At 37.7% G+C, this 15,984-nt stretch overlaps 1 protein-coding gene across 9 annotated transcripts in view; it reads right to left on the bottom strand.

Annotated features, from left to right (window-relative positions):
• LOC130911219 (roundabout homolog 2-like) overlaps window positions 1-15,984 on the bottom strand; it is an 800,091-nt gene that overhangs the window by 72,242 nt on the left and 711,865 nt on the right. For 6 of the 9 annotated variants that reach the window (XM_057829032.1, XM_057829039.1, XM_057829034.1 and 3 more), the window contains 3 exons: window positions 15,772-15,943; window positions 8,213-8,401; window positions 5,905-5,931 (listed from right to left, as the gene is read on the bottom strand). In XM_057829032.1, the coding sequence (XP_057685015.1) occupies window positions 5,905-5,931; window positions 8,213-8,401; window positions 15,772-15,943 (388 nt within the window). The remainder of the gene's footprint in view (window positions 1-5,904; window positions 5,932-8,212; window positions 8,402-15,771; window positions 15,944-15,984) is intronic. The other 3 variants (XM_057829035.1, XM_057829040.1, XM_057829036.1) reach the window with 1 other exon arrangement.

Below are 15,984 nucleotides of genomic sequence, written 5' to 3'. Positions count from 1 at the left end.
CATGATTTAGTTTATAGGTATAGGTTTTTTGTGGGAATATGTGTCTAAACCACTTGTTAAGAGCATTATAAAAATTTTTTTTTAAAAACTTTAGCATTTTATAGTACTTAAGCTAGGTGAATTTTTCTATGTAAGTTAGCCAATTGTTCTCTTGTTGTACATAGATCCTCATTTAAAAAATATATATATACCGTTTGAAGCTCAGCTCATGTATTTTTTATTTTTCATGTTCCTTATCCGATTACTCGATTATTCGAACTAACTAGTCCATCAATTAATACACTACTAAAATATTCGATAGCTGCAGCCCTACATTATAACGTTTATCTTTTAAGAACTAAAGTCTTTCTATCCGTGGTTCACTTTAACATATCTTCAAACCTTATTTTGAATTGCTCACCCTGTTTAAAAAAAAAAAAAAAAAATCAACTTAAACAGCTATGAACCCATATTTTGAAACATTACCCTAACTCGAAAACCTTTCTTTATTTTTTTTTTATTTTTTAAATTCGAACCATGCTAATTCGACATTGCAAAATCAACTTGAAACCTGTTTTGTAATCCCTCATTGAAAGCCTTAACTCATTCACTCCCAGCCATTTTACCCAGAGCAAGGCCCTTCGCTCCCGGCTGTTTTACTGGATTTTGACTGATTTTGGAAGGCCCACAGAAAATTCTGTTCTATTGCTATATAAACATGGAACCCACCAAAAGAAAGATTACTCTTCTTTCAGCAGAGAAAAAAAGTAAGTTCATATCTATTTCAATTCTTTAGAACTCAGCATTAGAAAATGGCTTAGTTTGAGCAATTTTCCAATTTCTGATGAAAAAACGGAGGAAATAAGATTTTTGTAAACGCATACATTTCAAACATAACTGACTTTAACACTGCTATTTTTTGATTTAGTGACATCCCAAACATCTTAATATTGCTTTCATTTTACAAAATATCACAAACAACAACACAAATAGAGCTTTTGATAGCAATGTAACAATTTATTTACACCTAACTAACTGAAAGATGACACTATTATGGCCGTGACAGCAGGTTAAACTTTTCCCTCATTGTTACCTGTCTCAAAAAGATGATTTTTTTTTTTTTTTTTTTTAAGTCTCTGCGGGCTTTGCTCGCGAGCAGCATGGACTCAAAGGTACAGTATCTAGTGGTCCCAGTCGTTCTGCTCGGTCGTCCGCCACCTGGCATCCATTTGGTCCTTTTCCGCCAGCGCCCTGGCTTTGCGGCTTGGTCGTCCGTTGCCGGTTTTTTTGGGTTGCGGGTCTTACCAAATGCGCTACTGCCCTCCAGTGGCCAGTTTTATTGCTTTAAAATGGATTTTCAGCTTTGTGCTTTGGAGCTAAATTGAATCACAACCCAGAGATGTCTCTTTTAATTAAAAATAAACAAAACGTAAAAGACTTATAAATAAGTCATTGGGACACTGAAACAATTAAAAATAGAACATATTTATCCGTTTTTGGGAGCAAATGAGTTAATCATGCCGCAATTTTCCATTTAAAACCATATCCCTGCTTGAAACAGTTGTTTTCTCAAAACCACTATTTTAAAGTCTTAAACTTGTCTTGAAACCCTAACCCTTGTTGAAAAACTTTCCTTTTTTGCATTGTAATTGAAAGCAACATCTCTTTAAATTAATAACTGCAATCCCAAAAACACTTTCAAGCGGCTTGACGTCTGCGGCCTCTGCCACCGTTTCTGATAAGCGCCTCATCCCACTATGAATGCAGATGAATCCTTTTTAATCAGTGCTAAAGGCAGGCAGGGCATCATCAGTGTATGTAAAAAAAAAAAAAAAGCCATCAAATCTCCTCATCTACTGATTTACCTTCTCTCAAGATGACAGTTTTAGGAGGCCAAGACAGGACACTCGCAATACATCAAGTTGTTGTCAATACCGGGAAGAGCAGAACCACTCTTCAGACTAATGTTGTAAAAATCACCTCACTAATCTTGCCACAATGTTTGACCTTGTTCAGAATTTTTAAAAAGCAGATTAACCACTAAAAAGCGTAACGTAATATCTGATGTAATACACATAAAAAAAAAAAGAAAAAAAAAATACCTGAAATTTTGAGCACGGATTAAAGTAAGTGAAAATAAATATAAATCTAACAAGGTATTTTGTGTCTCACTTATTTTGAAACATAGACTTCATAATGATATTGACGGGACACCTTCCCCAGTCACTGCGCCACGCCTTCATGTAGGGCGCCCTTGTCCCACACTCCGCTTCAGTCGGTCGAAGTCGGTCGCAGTTATTCTCACACACATGCAACGATCCAACGCCGGATTAAGGTTGAAAAAGTACGAAAACTGTACCGCATACAAACAGGAAGGATTGTCTCAGGAGTGATTTGTTCGAGGATTCAAGGTAATTATTATATTTTTCATACCATGCATGCATTTTGACACGTGAAAAAAATCAATGGGAGAAATTACCGCTAGGGCTTTGGTGTCATAATTCACAATATTTATGTAAAATAAATGCTAGCTGCCCGTTTTTTTGTTGTTGCTTTTTTTCAACGTAAAAGGCTCTTTATGGTGATAAGACGGCCCCACAGTGGCTTAAAGACTAGCAGCACATTCGACATATTTACGTAAAATAAATGGTAACTGCCAGTTTTTTTTTTTTTTTGTTTTTTTTTTTTTTTGCTTTTAACCAAGTATCTAGACTGTTTTACGTCCATATACATAAATAATTCAGGGATTTAAGCATTTATTCACAAGAATGTTCAATGTGAAAAGCTCTTTGTGGTGATAAGGCGGCGCCACAGTGGCTTAAAGACAATCAGCTCATTCGACATATTTACATAAAATAGCCTAAATGCTAACTGCCCGTTTTTTGTTTTTTTTTTGCTTTTAACCAAGTATCGAGATTGTTTTACGTCGATATATATAAAGAATTCAGGGATTTAAGCATTTATTCAAAATAATTTTCAACGTAAAAAGCTCTTTGTGGTGATAAGGCAGCGCCACAGTGGCTTAAAGACTAGCAGCACATTTGACATATTTAAGTGAAATAAATGCTCACTGCCCGTTTTTTTTTTTTTTTTTTGCTTTCAACCAAGAATCGAGATACGTCCATATCTATAAAGAATTCAGGGATTTAATAATTTATTCACAAGAATTTTCAATGTATAAAGCTCTTTGTGTTTCCACTTGGTCAGCTTTGATGGAGATACGCCCCTATTAATCAGCCCCGCGCCCTGTGTCCCGTCAACATAATAGGAAGTCTATGTTTGTAACTATCCGACAGTATCAGTAAATTATAAGGTTGTTCCGATCATGTTTTTTTGTTCCCGATCCGATCCCGATTGTTTTAGTTTGAGTATCTGCCGATCCCGATATTTCCCGATCCAATTGCTTTTGTTTTTTTTTTGCACCAATTCATTTCCAATCATTCCCGATAATTTTTCCCGATCATATACATTTTGGCAATGCATTAAACTTGGACGAATACATACATTCAACATACAGGACATAAGTACTGTATTTGTTTATTATGACAATAAATCCTGAAGATGACATTTACATTATTAACATTCTTGCTTTGAGAGGGATCCACAAATAGAAAGACTTGTAATTCTTAAAGGATAAATGTGACTTTGTATATTGTGACTAAATATTGCCATCTAGTGTATTTGTTGAGCTTTCAGTAAATGATACTGTAGCCATTTAACTTCTGCCCAAATGCTTGATGGGAAGTGCAACCATGACTGTGCGTCGTGGTACCAATTGATATATCTTCTCTGCATTGGGAAATAACATAGGGTGTTAAGAAAAAGATAAACTACTACCTTTCTTCCCCACATTGCTTACCACGATTATTCTAATCGTTGGGAGAGGAATTGAAAGGCTTTAGCCATTTAAAAAAAGGCTCCAAAGGCTGCCAAAATTCACTCTACTCATTTTACGCTGCCTTTTAGCTCTATATACTGTATGGGTAAAACGGCGCCTTTATAGATTGAACGCGACAATGCGTGAGTGGGCCGTGCATCGCATGCATTAATTGCGTTAAAAATTGTAATGTGATAAATGTAAAAAATATTAATTCTCGCTATTAACGTGATAAATTTGATAACCTTACCTTAAGCATAAACTAAAGACTCTGGAAGAGTGTAACACATTATGTCTGTAACGTTAAATTAGAAAACGATTTAATTAAAAAATATATTAAAAAAAGGCATGTCCGATATTTGTTTGCCAATTCCGATACTTTGAAAATGACGTGATCGGACCCGATCGATCGGGACATCTCTAGTAAATTATATTGTAATTTATTAAATAGATTCTAAATCATGATTTGCTATTTTACTTTGTAAAATGTAAAAAAAGACAATTGAGTTTATGGAAATTATACTTAAAGATTTCTTGAAAAAATGCATACATATACAGTACACATTGACAATGTACAGTAAATTGCTGTTATTTTAGTCTTTATTTTCCTTTTCAATTTTTTTTTCAAAATGTGAGGTTTTCGTTTCAGCCTCTAATGCAGGGGTGTCCAAACTTTTTGCAAAGGGCGCCAGATTTGGTGTGGTGTGGACCCGACCTTGGCTGACGTCCTTTACGTAAAACAATATATTTAAGCAAATTTTAGCAAGCCATTCTGTGTGTCACATTATCTTTTCGACTCTCGGGCTCTTGCGAAATACTGCTGCTGTGAAATTAAACTAGCTTCAAGTTGCTTCAATTTCTCGCTACGTATCTTCCCTGTAATCTTGTCGTACATGTCAGCGTGTCTTGTTTGGTAATATCGCCTCATATTGAACTCTTTAAAAACAGCGACTGTCTCTTTGCAAATGAGGCAGACACAGTTCTTGCGTATTTTAGTGAAGAAATAGTCCAATTTCCACCTATCCTTGAAGCGACGGCCGTCGCAGTCAACTTTTTTTTTTTGTTGATTGTCGTCATTTTACAAAATTGGGAGTAAAAGGTCACATGTGGTAACGTTGCTTATAGTGCTGCTGCCTTTTAGTGGGTAAATGAGGAGCAGCATTTAGTGTTAAGCTAGTTCTTAGTTTTTAGTTAAACTACTTCATATGCTTGTAGCAGTACTGCTCACCAATTTATTAAGTCTGTGTGCGGGCCAGACGTTTTATGACAGATGATTTTATGACAGAGGATGGGGGCCGGATGAAATTTGACCACGGGTCGCATTTGGCCCCCGGGCCGGACTATGGACATGCCTGCTCTAATGTGTCCTTGCGTGACTTCATGGAATCACCTTAATTACTTTAATTTAGTAAAGCTTACCAAAACATTTTTTTTTTTTTTTTTAAACAAACAAAAGATTAGACAAATATAAAAACTAACTGATGCAAGGTTCAGTTTGGAACGATGGAAATAATCAGCCACCATTAATTTTCCCAGGCAATAGGCATTTTTTTTTTTTTTTTTAACAAAAACCACTGGCCGTAACACGCCCCCACACAAGCAAAACCCAGTTGGCAAACACATAAGAGACATTTATTGGCCACAGCTGATAAGAAACAAGTTCCCAGTTTTTTTGTTTGTTTGTTTTTTTGCTCAAGGTCCACATTACACTATTAACCAAGAACTAAGCAACAATCACAACCCACCCCCGCCCCAAAACTAACCAAATTAAATCATAAACAGTTTAATTTTAATCAAACAAAAGGTCGAAATAAAAACAACAATATGGCAGGACAGATAAAAAAATGTCTGGAGGGCCCAATTCAAAAATGAAGCTGACTGTACATGGCCCCGAGGCCCTACCTTACCCAGTCTGCTTCATCGTCCTTGTAGGATTAGTGTTAGCTGTGAGCATTAGCCTGGCAGATTTTATAAGCGGGCAGAGGCGGACACAGGGTAGGGGGGTGAGCTTTGTGGAGGGGTGAAAAGACGGGACAAATGAACAGTACCTGCAGGGGTGAAGGTGAAGGACTGAACTGCAAAACAAGAAGACAGAGAGGTTGTGTGTTAAAAGCCTGCAGAGAAAGCAGACGCTGCTTTGGGTGAGGTGGGCATGGCTGATGTGGTGAAGGTGGTCTGAGTGGTGAAGCTCGTGTAGGTGGTGGTTTGCAACCCTAACATAAGTTTCAAACACTGACAGAGGCTAGAAAGTGCTAAAACCCGCATTTTCAACTGTAGCGTGTGTTTGAACTCATTGTTCTTGTTTTAAGTACGAACTTAAATCCAACACAGTTGTTTGATATACTTATTAAGGTTTGAAACTCTAGGTTGACATTGGAATTTAAAACACAACCCAGACTTTAACGCCATGCTTAATTTACTACCTCAACTCTGTCTTGAAATACGATACCAAAACCCAATCTAAAACCCTAAATTTTGTTTGAAACCCTAACCCAAACTTAAAACAAATTTTGAAATCATGGCTTTGTCTCGTTACCCAATTTTTATACTCTAACAATTAGAGGTTCTAAAAAAATTTTGATCATTTTTAAAAATGAAAATGACTCAACTAATGTAATTTTACATGTAAAAATGAATTTGGCACTCGAATCTCCATGTCTTTTCCCATTACATGGTTATTTTTAGAGGCGTGCAAAATTTCCGATTCTTAGATTATTCGCGATTTGGCCGTGAAAGATTCGAGAACGATTCACAAACATCCAAATTTCGATTATTGAATTATACCAGGTAAAGCGGAAATAAAACACAGTCAGTGCGGTCTTCAGGACGCAATGAGGAACGGACCGAGAGTAAAAATCACGTTCAACTCATGCCGCTAGATAAAAAAAAAAAAAAACAATAATACCTGACTGCAGCCGTCAGCCGCTACAAACAGCGCCCAGTTGCTAGTTGCTACAAACATACGGCAACATACGGCTATGGTAGATATCACATATATCTAGAACTAGATGTGAAATGACAGACTTTCCCGCGCTAGTAAAAAGGCGCCATCTTAAAGCAGTAGACTTCTCTAGAAGGCTCTGTTGTAGCGAACCTAATTACTTTTTATCTAAAAAAAAAATCGGCAAAATCTTGACTTGAATCTATCTTTAAATGATGAAAGAGTTTTAAAACTTTCACGTCGAAAGTAGACAAAAGGGAAATTATGGAATAACGGGAGCAATTTTAACAACTTTAACGGTTGATTCACAATATTATATTAAGTGAATGTAGTTTAAACTGCCGATACAGAATGGGGACTTGAGTATTTTATTTACTGTTTTTAACGGTTAACTTGATACTGAAATAGTGGTTTGTTTAGCCTGAGAGGATTTTTGAACAATTTTGGAACTAGTGTACAAAAAATTCAAAGTGTGTGTGTGTGTGTGTGTGGGGGGGGGGGGGGGGGGGGTCGAATCGTTAGGTCCCCAAAGATTCCCACCTCTAGTTATTTTATCTAAAACAATGCATCAGTCTGGGTGTGAGGTCACAACCTAGCTAGCTAGCTAGCTAGACAGAATGTTAAAATGGCAAAAACATAATAGAAAGCAATGGATAGCATGTTAGCAGACTGAAAAAAATCTGTCACTTATTTTTTTATGGATTTGTGTCAAAAATATGGTCTACTATCATTTTAAAATACTAGCTGTGGTATTTTATAGCATCTTTATATGCTTGAAAGCCAACCCAGGTTTTGAAAGTTAACACTCTCATTGAAACCTTATTCGAACTTAATTTGAGAAAATGATATGAATACCTATCTAATTAAAAGATACACTCAGACTTTGACATCCTAACATTTGCTTTGCACCTAATCTGAAAGCATATCCTTTGCGTGAAAGTCTGACAAAGGATTTAAACCTTAAATCTGTCTTGGAACTCACATTTAAACAATTACTTAGGAAGGTGGAGATCCCTTAAAAATGTGCTATTGGGTGGCTTAATTGGCTTCTATTGATTGCATCTTAATCAATGGCAATAAACGAGATAAAGTCCTGCCAGTGTGCACAGCCAAAGCCTGAAAAGCAGCTGGAGCTGAGAGGCCACACAAAAGCAATGAAAAACAGAAAAAAAACACAAAATGTCACAAACACAAATGAAGAGCAACATAAACTGCCTTGCACTTATTAAAAATAGTGAATGTCAGACTGCAAAGCCTCCTTTTTGAGTGTGGGTTCAGAGAGGGAGAGGAGAGTTGAACCAGCTCGACCTGGCCGAGAGGGTTCATCCCGCCCACTCGGTTTGAGCGCCCTTTGGCCACAAAACAACACATTAGGTGGGTGAGTGTACTCGGCCTACAGCGCCAGTGGTCCCAACCTGCATAGTTGCTCAGACCCTTCCTCTTCTTCCTCCGCCAGTACAGCCAGATACTGAAGCCCATGAGGATGACCCAGCAGGCGCCCCCGATACCGGCAATGAAGGCCGGCTGCTTCACCACGTCAGTGATCTGCTCTGTGATGCTATTGTTGCGGTTCCCGTGGATGATCACGTCCTGGAAAGCCTTGCCTGCATATGTGGAGAAGTGAAGAAAGCAATCAGGCAAGTGCAAAAAGCAGGTAGGCTAACAGAAATGCCAGCCATGCCAAAATGGAACATACTGTACAAGCCAATTGAGGATTTACTGGCATTAAGGCTACATTTGAAACATTAAAAATCTAACGAACACCCGCCATAGACTCCACCATGAGTTGAAAAGACAACTCCCACAGACTTTTCGTCACGCCTTCCCGTAGGAGGCCGACCCATACAGCGTTGAGGTGTCTTTCACTGCTCACTGTGATAAATTCAAATACACGCCGTGGCCCTCGGGTGGCGCCCGCACGGCGTCTCCGCTAGTCTGCGTGGCTGTCGCGTGTTTGGTGGGGTTCGCACGTGGCTGGATATGATTGGGCGCACTCAGGTGGTCCCAGTGCTGGGATTGGCGATGGGGCAGCATAGAGTCGGTTGCCGACGGGCTTACACTTACAAGGGATTCACACGATTACTGGTTTCTAGATCACAGAGCTGATTTGCGTACACTCCACCCCTTCCAATCACTTAGCTTACAGATTCCCCCACCCCCTCCCCTTCTTTCCCTGGTCAACAGGCCCCCCACATGGTGTCAACCGGAAATACATCTAGCTGACGATAGCACCAACATATTCAAAGTTAGTGTCGGCGTTCAATGTCTTTCTTGTTGTTGTGTTTTTTTTCTTTTCTTTTCTTCTGTTCCCCAATGACTCCTTCCTGTTCACTGCTTTGCCATAATAAACAAGGTATGTTGAATGATCACAATGGGAGTATGTCATACTCTCAATGTGAAACATTAAAACTGTTCAGACCAACCGGACACTTAGACTTCCTTTCTCCGTGTCAAACAGCTGAACAGGACAGGTTAGAAAAAAAAAACGCTGCGTTCTAACACCGGATTTAGGTGGAAATAGGACGAAGCTTTTACTGCATACAAGCAGGCAGGAGTGTCTCAAGATTGATTTGGTCGAGGATTTAAGGTAGTTATTATATTTTTCGCACCATGCATGCACTTTGAAACGTTGAGAATACAATGAAATGAATGGAAAAAAATTAGCCTAACTTTAGTTATAAAACTGCCCGTTTTTTTTTTTTTTTTTTTGCTTTTAACCAATAATCTAGACTGTTTTATGTTCATATCGATAGAAATTTCACGATTTAAGCATTTATTTGCAATAATTTTCTACTTTTATAAGCTCTTTGTTCTGTGACGGCTGCCATGTTGGATTAAACAATACTGTAACTTTGGCTTGAAATATTTACGTAAAATGAATGATAACTGCCCGATTTTGCTTTTAACCAATAATATAGACTGTTTCACTTTCATATCTTTAGAAATTTCACGATTTAAGCATTTATTTGCAAGAAATTTCTACTTAAGAAGCTCTTTGTTTTGTGACGGCCGCCATGTTGGAATAAACAATACTGTAACTTTGGCATGAAATATTTACGTAAAATTAATAATAACTGCCTGTTTTTTTTTTTTTTTTTGCTTTTAACCAATAATCTAGACCGTTTTACCTTAATATCTATAGAAGTTCCGCGATTTAAGCATTTATTTACAAGAATTGTCTACTTAAAAAGGTCTTTGTTTCATGACGGCCGCCATATTAGATTAAACAATACCATAACTTTGGCTTGAAATATTTACGTAAAATGCATGATAACTGCCCGTTTTTTGCTTTTAACCAGTAATCTAGACTGTTTTATGTTTATATCTATAGAAATCCTGCAATTTAAGCATTTATTTGCAAGAATTTTCTACTTAAAAAAGCTCTTTGTTTTCTGACGGCCGCCATGTTGGATTTTGTATCGCTACACAACAGTGGAACTCAACCCAAATAAGTTGTGATTGTATATAGATAAGTGCAAATTTTGCTTTTTTTGGAGTAAAATTAAGATGATTCTGCATGCTTTTCTCAAGTATTAAATTTCTGATGTGAAAATTGAGTGATTTATTTGCTGTTGAAAACTTGCACTAAAGTAAAAAAAAAAATTAAGTTTTTTAAGTATTTTGGGCAAAAAATTATATCATATGTTAAATATTGCTATTGACCCTGAAAATATAGGTGATTATCGCTGCATTTAGTGATTTTAGTGGAGATTTTTCTAGCGTCAAATTTGAGAATTCTATAGCAATTTTAAGTTTTGCTAAAGTTGTATATAAAAAAAAAAATCATCGGGATTTTATTAGGGAACGACTTTGAATTTTTTGTTGGACTGTCAAACGATTAAAAATTTTTAATCGAGTTAATCATAGCTTAAAAATTAATTAATCGTAATTAATCGCAATTCAAACCATCTATAAAATATGGCATATTTTTCTGTAAATTATTGTTGGAATGGAAAGATAAGACAAGACGGATATATACATTCAACATACTGTACATAAGTACTGTATTTGTTTATTATAACTAATCAACAAGATGGCATTAACATTATAAACATTCTGTTAAAGTGATCCATGGATAGAAAGACTTTTAGTTATTAAAAGATAAATGTTAGTACAAGTTATAGAAATTTGATATTAAAACCCCTCTTAATGTTTTCATTTTAATAAAATTTGTAAAATTTTCAATCAAAAAATAAACTAGTTGCTCGCCATTGTTGATGTCAATAATTACACAAACTCATAGGCGTAAACCCATAAAATCAGTCGCACCCAAGCGCCAGCAGAGGGCGACAAAACACCAAAAAACAAGTAACAAGTGCACATGACACTGCTGTCATTTTAATCTGTTTGAGCGGAGCATGTGCGTTAAATGCGTCAAATATTTTAACGTGATTAATTAAAAAGATTAATCACCGCCCGTCAACGCGATAATTTTGACAGCCCTAATTTTTTTATGTCGCTGCTCATGGAGACTCATATATGTCTCAGGAAGGTGTTTGTTTTGGGTTTAGTTCGCTAGCGGCTTTGGTTTTGAAAATATTTAAATTTTAAGTTTTTTAAAATAGGCACCCTACGTATCGGCCCCGAACCCCGTGTCCCGCAACTGATAGAGAAGTCTATGCAACCGCGTATGAATTCTTGACCCTGGCTTGAAAATCTACTTTGTTGCATGTTTCTACACACGAATATCAGTCTTGTGCTCAAGACCACACGATCAGAGACCAAGACTTGCCAGGAACCAAGACGAGACCAAGAATATGAAAATCAGTTAAAACGAATAAAACAACACTGATTTTTTTTAGTCATTTATAGAAGTGATGCAATGTAAATAACAAAAATTGAATGTATTAGAATTTTTTTTTACAAGTAGTTTTTCTTTTCCTTTCCTTCCCACAAAATGTGGCCTTGAGACAAGTCTTAAGAGTAAAAACACATATGATTACTGAGGTGATGAAAGCACAACGACTCTGTAAAGCTTAGTTTTTGATACGACTTTAACATTGCTATGGTGCCAAAGTAATCCAGTGCTGTGGAAACGGGGGTCAGGACATTTTTTAACCTCAAAGAAGATGTGCTGATTTTCAGTGAAAGATATCGATCAAAGGAGCAGGACACGGATTCACGAAGATGTGCACTGAAGTATAACACGGTTAAAAAGAAAAAAGAAAAAAAAACACACAACAAAGCCTATAAGAAAACTCCCTGGGTGGGCAGCTTGTTTGCCGAGCTGAGCTTCTAATTCACTCCACAGCCGCTAAAACACAGCTACGATAAATGAAAGCGGGAGAGAGAAGACTTATCGATCTGTTCGTACGCACGCTTGACACTTTTTATGGCTCCTGGAAAGGTTCGCACGCGCTGACCGTATTGACACAGGAAACACGCTAGGAGAGATTCAGGCTGAGCTCTTATGGAAGGATTATGGAAGTGACGCTGGGGAAATAAGACCAGCTACAGTATGAGTTATGGATCATATTATACGAAAAGGGGGAAAGTTAGTTGAGTCAGGAAAGTATGTAGGAGCAATGGACACTTCATTAGGTACAATGGAACTTTTATTGTCATGAGTAATAAGTCACTGCGCAGAAGAAGAAAACAGGCTTAGACTAACGTATTACTTGCTACGTTAGCAGCATGTCATGTAGAATTGTACTCGTTCATACTTATAGCCTAGTAGTAGTATAACCACCACTCCCTAAAACCATCCGCACCTGTTCTGATCTTCCCACATTCAAAACATTGTTAAAAACTCCCCTTTTTAAACTGTCTTTTAATTTGTAATTCTTTTCTCTATTGTTATGTACTGCCCATGTTGTGTGAGCTTTATTTATATATTTATTTATTTATTTATTTCCTCGACTGTAAAGCACCTTTGAGCACCGGTAAAAGCGCTCTATAAATAAAATGTATTATTATTATTTTATTCTGCCAATTTGATGCCGAACACAATTTGCCTGCAACTATTGCTGATCACTTCTCAGAATTAGTAAAAGAAATGTTCCTGACTCAAAGACTGCATTGGTAAGTTAATTTTATCAATTTATAATTGGACACATTAACAAACTACCTTCAAGTCAAAATGAATTGCCAGCTGAAATGCCATGAAGTGCAGCCATCAAAAGACATGATAGAAATTGCCAAAAGTGCTACATACAATTATAACAAAAGTCACTTTTAAATTTTAGTAATCATGATGAAGCTGAAGATATTGTTCCTTGATTGCACCAGGTTATATGTTACATTATTACCAATAAATTCATATTATTTTATAAATTGAGTTTTATTTTTGTTTCATATTGCACGCCATATAAAAAGTTGTAAGATTAGTCACCAATTTGTAAAGGCATACGTAGGGATGGGAATCGAAATCCGATTCCAATTCGGAACCGGTTCCGAGTGTTTCGAGGCCTCGACATCACAATGAAAAAGCCTTAACGATCCCTTTAACGATTCCTAAAGACGCGTATTGCGTCGTGACGTGTCTTGTTGTCCAGACGCATCAAACTAGCATGGCGCCAAGAACCACTCACTCCAAAGTTTGACTACACTTCACCAGGAAAGCGGGTGAAAATGAAAGGTTACGACGGGTAAGCACGAGCATTGCAGCCATAAACATAACAATGACAGCACGTAGGTTCAAACGCTCAAAAGTGTGTCTTCACTTCACGAGGGAAAATTACAACAAAGCGACTTGCAGTCATTGCAAGGTGGAGATAACTGCATCGGGAGGGAATACGACTGCGCTGTCCTCAAAGAGAGGCTAAGGCTCAGACCTGGCTATACAGCTAGCTAAACTCCCAAATGACGATGCAGAAGACGTTGGTATAATTTGCTGACTTTATTCAACCATCACTTGAAGAGTGAAACTAAGAATAGAAATGAAACAAATCAATTTCGTCCCCAATAACAAACAGGTTTGCATCAACGTAAATCAGCGATGATTAGCTGCTTATAACAGTAATAACAAATGTTTAGCATTCGTTCGCTAGCATTAGCACATCGTTCAAACCACTACACAACTGGATTTGAGTGTCCGATCGCGAGTGGAAACACAACAACAACAACACAAAAGATGATACATACAGGCGTTGCCTCTGTAGATATTAACATTAACAAAGAACGTAGGCTCGTAGAAGTGTTTCCCTCTCTCACTAACTCGCTCACTCGCTTGGATGCGGCATTTCTTCTTCGGGTGTAAGCGCGCTCTTCTTCACGTGAGCGCGTTCTTCTTCGCGTGAGGAAGCGCAAGGGTGCCCCCACTTGAGCGTGTAAGCACCACAACAACTAAAGGGCATGCATTTCAATGTAATGGTAAATAATACACGTTAACCCAGCAGTTCCCAAACTGCGGCCCGCGGCCCAAATACGGCCCGCCTCCACATTTGGTCCGGCCATTTTGAATTTTTTTTTATCTCAATCGTGTTATTTATTTCCTGGCCTTTTCCTTGAAGAATTCCGAGAGGGTTATTTGGTTATTATCTATTTAATTAATAGTGTTTTTATTATTATTATTATTATTTTTATTTTATTTATTTTCATTCCGTGAAGAATCCAGAAAGGGTTATTTGATTGTGGCTTTCTGAAAAACAATAATTTTTTACATTTATGCACTTCTGTAATCGTCACACTTTTTCTGTTACAAACTGACCCCGGCCCCTCATCAGAGAAGGAAAAAGTTTGGGGACCCCTGCTTTAACACATATTGCCAAAGGCAGAACAACAACCTATCTGCCAATATATACCAATATTTTTTATTTCTATTAGATAAATGTTTCAGTAAAATGTTACACATTCTTGTGTATTTGCCACTTATTGCCACAGTTAACATTGACGCTTTGGGCCTCTTTTGATCTTGTTGTGAGTTTGTAAGGTTGTGACTTCTGATTAAACAAACTCGATACCAATCAAAACATTTGTTCTTCTTTTCCCCCAAATTAGAATCGATAAGAGAATCGATAAAGAATCGAATTGTTAAGCAATATCGATAATGGAATCGGAATCGTAAAAATCCTATCAATTCCCATCCCTAGGCATACGTCACTATTTGTAAGATTGCTAACGGCCTCGGGTTGACAGGTATGGCCAATTCGTATGTGGTCTAAATCTGATCTGGGCCACATTTTTACAGAATGTGGCGGCGGACTGCCAAAGTCTCCCAAATCGGAATTCATGCAGCAATTACATTAGCAAAGAGCGAGAGCAGCACGCAAGACAGCAGCAATGTAGCTATTGATTAGCATCAATGCCGAATTTGAACTCGTCTTTTACTACGCACGAGGCGGGCTTGACCGCAGTCATATAAAAATACAATGAAGAAAAGAATAAGCCTGATAATGCTCGGTTTCTTACTGTGCGCCAAATTAGCAATATTTCAGTACTGCTTACATGCTGAGTCAGGGCAAACTGACACACACACATCAGGCTTATGTGTGTGCCTCATGCACGCACAGTGCGTAGTTATTTATTTTTTTATTCTGCTGCTCATGCCGGTCGGTTTGCTCAGCCAGTGTTGGACTGCGAATTAGTGCGCATGCGTAATACTTGAATGATCATCAATCTGAACATATATGATAAAATATCGAAATTGAGCATTAAGACCTGCAGTATGCACCTAGCATTAGTAATGCGTTAGTGACAACACTAATAATAGTAGTAAATCCAAAAACTGCTTATCAATTTTTTCTGCAATAACAAATTTAATATTCAGTCACGGTGATGCAAAATGTGTCACGTGACGTATGTACTTTGGCGCTTTGTGACCTGGAATTGCCACCTAGTACATTTCAGTCAGGTAGTGAAGAAATATGGGTCACACAAATCGGTTTAAGCAAATAAGTACCAGTATGTTGGCATTGTGTGGATATGGCCCTTTCCCCACACACTAAGACATTGGTGGTAGTTGAAGGGTAAAATGAAAGTATTGAAGGCAGATGCGCTGTATTACAGTGTACACTATTTTTCCCAAAGTCCTTACCAATGACAATAGACTGGGGTTCACTCTTGACTCCCACCCCTGCGGTTGTGCTGGCAGCCACTTCCACCCGGTAAACCACACCCACTTGCAGCCCGCCAACTACCACCGAGCGAATAGCTGCGTCCACCGTCTTGTTGACGTGGAAACGTGTTTCGTTCCCAAGGCACCAAATCTGAAGTAAAAACAGAAGAGAATGATGATGATAATTCCAAT

The sequence above is a fragment of the Corythoichthys intestinalis genome, unplaced genomic scaffold, assembly GCF_030265065.1.
Source record: "Corythoichthys intestinalis isolate RoL2023-P3 unplaced genomic scaffold, ASM3026506v1 HiC_scaffold_23, whole genome shotgun sequence".
Taxonomy (NCBI): domain Eukaryota; kingdom Metazoa; phylum Chordata; class Actinopteri; order Syngnathiformes; family Syngnathidae; genus Corythoichthys; species Corythoichthys intestinalis.
Note: the sequence above shows the minus strand (reverse complement) of the source record. Positions and strands in the feature narration are given on the sequence as shown.